The sequence below is a fragment of the Notothenia coriiceps genome, unplaced genomic scaffold (genome assembly GCF_000735185.1).
Source record: "Notothenia coriiceps isolate Sejong01 unplaced genomic scaffold, NC01 NC01_scaffold00026573, whole genome shotgun sequence".
In the NCBI taxonomy this organism is placed as follows: Eukaryota; Metazoa; Chordata; class Actinopteri; order Perciformes; family Nototheniidae; genus Notothenia; species Notothenia coriiceps.
The window spans coordinates 1-5,399 of NW_011359274.1; the positions used below are offsets into that span (position 1 = coordinate 1).

At 38.2% G+C, this 5,399-nt stretch overlaps 1 protein-coding gene across 3 annotated transcripts in view; it reads right to left on the minus strand.

The window, feature by feature from the left end:
- Positions 1 to 6: 6 nt before the first annotated feature.
- The window catches only part of ksr1a (kinase suppressor of ras 1a), a 13,735-nt gene continuing 8,342 nt past the window's right edge, over positions 7 to 5,399 (minus strand). For 2 of the 3 annotated variants that reach the window (XM_010784825.1, XM_010784822.1), the window contains 6 exons: positions 4,590 to 4,786; positions 3,568 to 3,664; positions 3,149 to 3,282; positions 2,688 to 2,819; positions 2,457 to 2,592; positions 836 to 1,494 (listed from right to left, as the gene is read on the minus strand). In XM_010784825.1, coding sequence (XP_010783127.1) covers positions 1,342 to 1,494; positions 2,457 to 2,592; positions 2,688 to 2,819; positions 3,149 to 3,282; positions 3,568 to 3,664; positions 4,590 to 4,786 — 849 coding nt within the window. In that variant the 3' untranslated portion in view covers positions 836 to 1,341. Of the gene's footprint in view, positions 201 to 835; positions 1,495 to 2,456; positions 2,593 to 2,687; positions 2,820 to 3,148; positions 3,283 to 3,567; positions 3,665 to 4,589; positions 4,787 to 5,399 lie in introns of those variants that run through there. The other variant, XM_010784823.1, reaches the window with a different exon arrangement.

The following is a 5,399-nucleotide window of genomic DNA, read 5'->3' on the forward strand; positions in this document are numbered from 1 at the left end:
TCGCTCCACCGGTCCTCTCTTCCCCCCCGATGAGAAAAAACGGTTAGACATGGAAGATAAGACTGCGGGTTAGTGGAAAGCGGAGTTTGTTTTCGGGCAATTGCTTTAATCAATCCTGTTAGAGTTAAGGATACAGGAGCATGCAAGGCAGACCCAGGCTTTGTTTTGCATTGCTTATGTTTCAGGGTGACTGCTACAACCTGGAGAAGAAAAGAGAAATACAACAATTAAAAGAGAGAGAATAAAATAATAAAAGAGAGAAAAGAGCAAAGGGAAACAACGTTAGACGGTTAGTGAAAGTGATACAGTGCAGAAAGCATCATTGTAAAGCAGCAGGATATTACATACACACAGATTAGTTAAGGGATTATACTTCGTAAAAAGCTAGCTGTTACAGTTTTTTAAAGAATCACTTCATCATTTTATGAAGATTTAAGTTAAGTAGTTTGTATTTCTCTTAAGGGGACACTACCGGTAAATAACATTTTTACATTCAAGTTTACTGAAGTTTTAAATATTGAAATGACCTATTATCTTGTTGAATATGTTCACATTTTCATGTTTTTCCAGAACAGAAATATAATCACAAGATGTTAAAAAAGCTGGTTTCATTTGAGTAACATCTTAGTAAAAATATTTCCATAAAATGTGTTTTTGGATGTATTCTTTCCAAAAAACAATACGTTATGCAACTACAATAACCCAATATTGACCAGTGCATGAAAAGCTATATTTATTTTCACATCGCAAAGAAAACAAGCTTGTATTTCTCCCATCATACAGCTAATCAAAACTGGCATTTAACTAGGATTGATAGTGAAGCCTTCACTGCTGGTTTTAAAAATGTTTTTAAAATGGTAGACTCGAAGTAGAAAATGATTAGCGGTTTGTGAGAAAGCAAATCATAAATAAGAAGTGGAAAACCAGTGGGAAACATGATGTAAAGTTGTAATTGAATGCGTACATTAAAGTGAAATAGCTGGTGCAGCAAATTATAGGATTAACACACACATATATGATCTCAACATGTGAGAAATAATAATGCAACACTTTTCCCTCAAGTGACAATCAGGAGTCCCACAGTGTGTGACAGTAAATAAATCAAACTTTACAATTCACATTGACATATTTAAACCACAATGTTCACATTCCATTAGAGAGCGAGGTTAAAAAGGAATTATACATGATTTCAAACCTATGTAACAGATGTTATTTACAGAATAAGACTGTGTAACCCTAACCGTTAACCCTAAGGCTCATCACTGAGGAGCCAATGTACCACAAGCAAACAGAAGATATACGAATATGTGAGATATATTTTCTAGTCTCTTCTCATCGTCCTTAATTGTTGGATACGTACTCTGCAGACTTCCAGAAGTGTCCGGGGTGTGAGAGCCGGCGGTTGAGTTTGGGCAGCTTCTCCAGCATGTCGGCCAGCTGGGTGAAGGGGGGGCGGTCCCTCAGGTCGTACGCCCAGCAGGCAGACAGGATCTCCTGAGATACAGAACACTTTGAGAAGATGCCCCCGCTGAAGGACACACACTCTGTGGCTCTGGACCATACCATATGATACCATGATACTTTATTTTCAGACCAAGTCTGACATTCAGATAGAAACCTTATATGCAACGTCAACAAGGACAAATTATTAGACTGGAAACCCAGAAACAGATCTCTATAACGGAACATTACAATCACTAAAAACAACATGTTAAGATAAGGTACTGGTGAACAATAGAGTGCTTCAGTCTAACTTGATTAAATCGTGGGACTCTGTATCTCCGATTTGATGGCAATAATTCATATGAACTATTTAGGACATGGGTGGGGTCAGAGATAATATGTGGGCAAGCCTTGGTAAATTATAATGTTAGATTGATTCATACTAGATCATAAGTGATGATACATTGATTGACGTTTAGATGCATGTGTTAAGATACTTCTATCACAACAATTTATATATTACCCCTTTTTTCTTTCATTTTTTCCCCTTTTACACATTGAAGTGACTTCTCCCATTATTGTTTTCAATGTAAAGTTGGTACGGTTTTGTTTTACACCAATTTAAAAAAGTCGGATTTCCACCTAATGGTTGTATGCCTCGGACCAGTCAAGTTGAATTAGATATATCCATGTCTGTTTAAAATGTCATCACTTGATAATTTGAAACTATTAGACATTTGTGTGAATTTTGTTTGCAATAAGAGAATGAATGATTGAGGTATGACGTGTTTTGTGACCGGTCACTGTGACTTTGACCTTTGAAAATATTATCTGTTTAAGTTGAACATTTTGCCAAATTTAAAAGGAATTCCCTTCCAAAAACAGATGATGATGATAGATCTTAAACGTTTTTACAACATCCACATCTTTCTGCATCACCAGAGCACAGGTGACTGATATAAGCAGAATAATCATGAACCTGTCTCAGTGTCACAGTTTATGTTTGTACTCACAGAGACCTCCTTGCCGAGGCTAATTTCCGCCAGGACCTTCTTAATGCCCTCTCCGCTGCCCACCTGCCAGATGGTAGCTTCCACATGCTGGTTGGTGATTGGCCAGTCCCTTGCTTGAAGCTCGTACCAAATGGTGCTGAAAGGAGGGAGGGGGGAAATGAAGAAGAATGATTCATCTGTCCAGTAAGCTCTCAGACAGACGCAGGTGTGACAGGAGTGTGCAGAACTCACCCAAAGGCGTACACATCTGCCGAGGTGGAAAAAGGAAGTTGGTCCTCGTTGTTACCCGGGCTCATCCTGCGCACAATCTCCGGGGCGAGGTAACAAATCCAGCCATGTGGAAGTTTGAGTTTGTTCTCACGCCTGGGAAAAAAACGGGGGGAAAATGGGTACACATATGTCAGAAACAAATCAAATGGAGTGGAAAATCTGATCATTAACTAGAGTGGAAAATACATCAACTAAATGTAGTCCACCTCCAATTCCTGTGTACAAAAGCTATTCATGAAGCAAAGGGAGTGTTTATTTTCTTCTCCGATTTTACAATCAGGAGAAAAAGAGTAGCTTTCAAGTGAACTGCCTGCAGGACTCAGGAATGATTACAAATCACTGCATCTCTCCAGGTAATGGCAGTGCGGTGTGAAGAGCTCTCGGTGTCACTTTGTGTTTTTAAGGCCTCTAGAGTTTCTTACCTCCCCTCCTGAACCACTCCAGAGATCCCAAACAGCCCGAAGTCAGTGATTATGACTTTATTGGTGTCATGAAAAACGTTCTTCGACTTCAAGTCTTTGTGAACAATGCCTTTAGCGTGCAGATAGCCCATTCCCTGCGTTGGAAGACAAACGACAGTTATAAATTATTATTATAGTCCTATTTTTCTGCGGAATGGCTTTTTAATGCAGACAACATGCTCTTTTAAAATGAAACATAAACCATACATCAATCAGCAGTTTAACATATTTGGCTTTATATACGGATTTATATCCTGTTTCTGTGAATGAAAATATTTAGCTGCTTGTGGACATCAAATGTGGCTTTGACATTTGTTGTGCTTAAATGATTACAAATGCATCAATATGTGTTCTGATAATAGATATAGAAGAAACATTACCTTTACAATCTCCTGAGCAATTTGTCTGGTCTTATTAATATCCAAAGTGTTTTTAGTGTCTCGAACAACTGAATACAGTGTTCTCCCTTTGCAGAAACTGTGGAAAAAGAAGAAGAAAAGATTCAATTTAAAATAAGAAACGTTTATTCGGTAGGGGTAAAATCACAATACAATATTAGATCAATTATTTGGACAATGATATCACATTTGCCCATATCACAATGTTTACCCTAATATACTAATTAAATAGCTAAAAAGAGCATAAAGTGTTTGTTGTAAAAGGATCAGATTGTATTTATTCTTTGTAAGCTGTTGTGTGAATCTATACTCCTACTGCCTGAATCTGCTTTATGCTTTTCACTTTCTTTGGTTCTTTAGTAGTGTGTGAGCTTAACTGTGTGTATTAAACTAAAACTGATCATTTTCTATCAGCTCAGATTTTATTTCTGCTTTTTAAAACTTTAGTACGTGCTCATGTATTTCAGTGTTGGTGTAGAGGCTACTGCCTGAATGTGCTTCATGAAAGGCAGGATTTCCTATAAATAAAATAATTTCTGATCCTAAATATCTTGGTTTCTTCTTTTCTAGGGTTACATTTTTTTGTTACACAATACATTTCAACATCTTATAGATATTTATTTTCTCTTGTATCTATTTGCATTTTATATTGAGGTAATCCAAAATTAACAAAGTAATCAGGTCACATTACTTTTTTAATTGATACTCAGATTAGGTTACTGATTACTTTTTTTTTTACAACCCCCCCAACCTTGCAGACAGCATCATACATTAAACACATCAGTTGCATTTATATCATCTCTACTATTAAAGGCCACATACAGTATCTCATGTGTAAGCATTTTTAGGGAAGGAAGAGCACTTTTAAGACAGATGCCCCCATGTTCAAAATAAAAGTGAGTTTTAAAGATGAGGATAGGCAACAATTATATATGGTCGTTGGATATTGATACCAAGCTCTTGGGTTAAAATCATCTTAGAGGTGCGTTCGATCCTGCTCTCACCTCGTGATGATGGCCAGGTGGGGGGGGGCCATGCAGGCCCCCATGAAGAGGACCACATTCTCGTGCCGGGTCTGTCTGTAGTTCATCACCTCCTTCTTGAAGAGCTTCAGATGGTCCTGGTTGTTCCCGTCGATCTCCAGCAACCGGATGGCCACCTCTCCGTGCCACCGCCCTTTGTGCACTTTGCCCCAGCGGCCCTGAACAACACAGCATGTTAGAGCCACTATTTGGTTTTTATAAGAAAGGCCACCTAATCGAGAGGTCTGTAGTCAACGGAGTATAAAAGACTACAATTCCCACGGAGTCTCATCTAAAAGTGACAGAGATGGGCAACCTGTTAGAAAGACGCCGTAGAGGCAGAGTTTTTAACCTTTCAATTACCCTTTAAAGGTCCCCTATTATGCTGTTTTTCATCAATATATTATAGGTCTCTGATATATACAAAACATGTCTCTGAAGTGTTTGGCTCGAAATACCAAACGGATCATTGTAGCATCCCATAAACCCCTCTGTTTCAGCCCTGTTTCAAAAGTGTTAATTCTCTTTCTGTTACTTTAGAGCAGGGGTGCCCAACCTTTTTTGAACCGAGAGCTACTTTTAAAGTTGCCAGTCTGCCGAGATCTACCAATCCAAATAGAGAGGCGTAGCCATTACTGACAGCCTACTACCAGGTAAGTACAAACTTCTACTTGTATAACACTGACCTTTGTACGATTAATACTCCATAAAATACTGCAGATCCTTTATCTTACCTCTTTCTAATCTACACACATACAAGTATTTAACTGAAGTTACACAACAGTGTTGTTG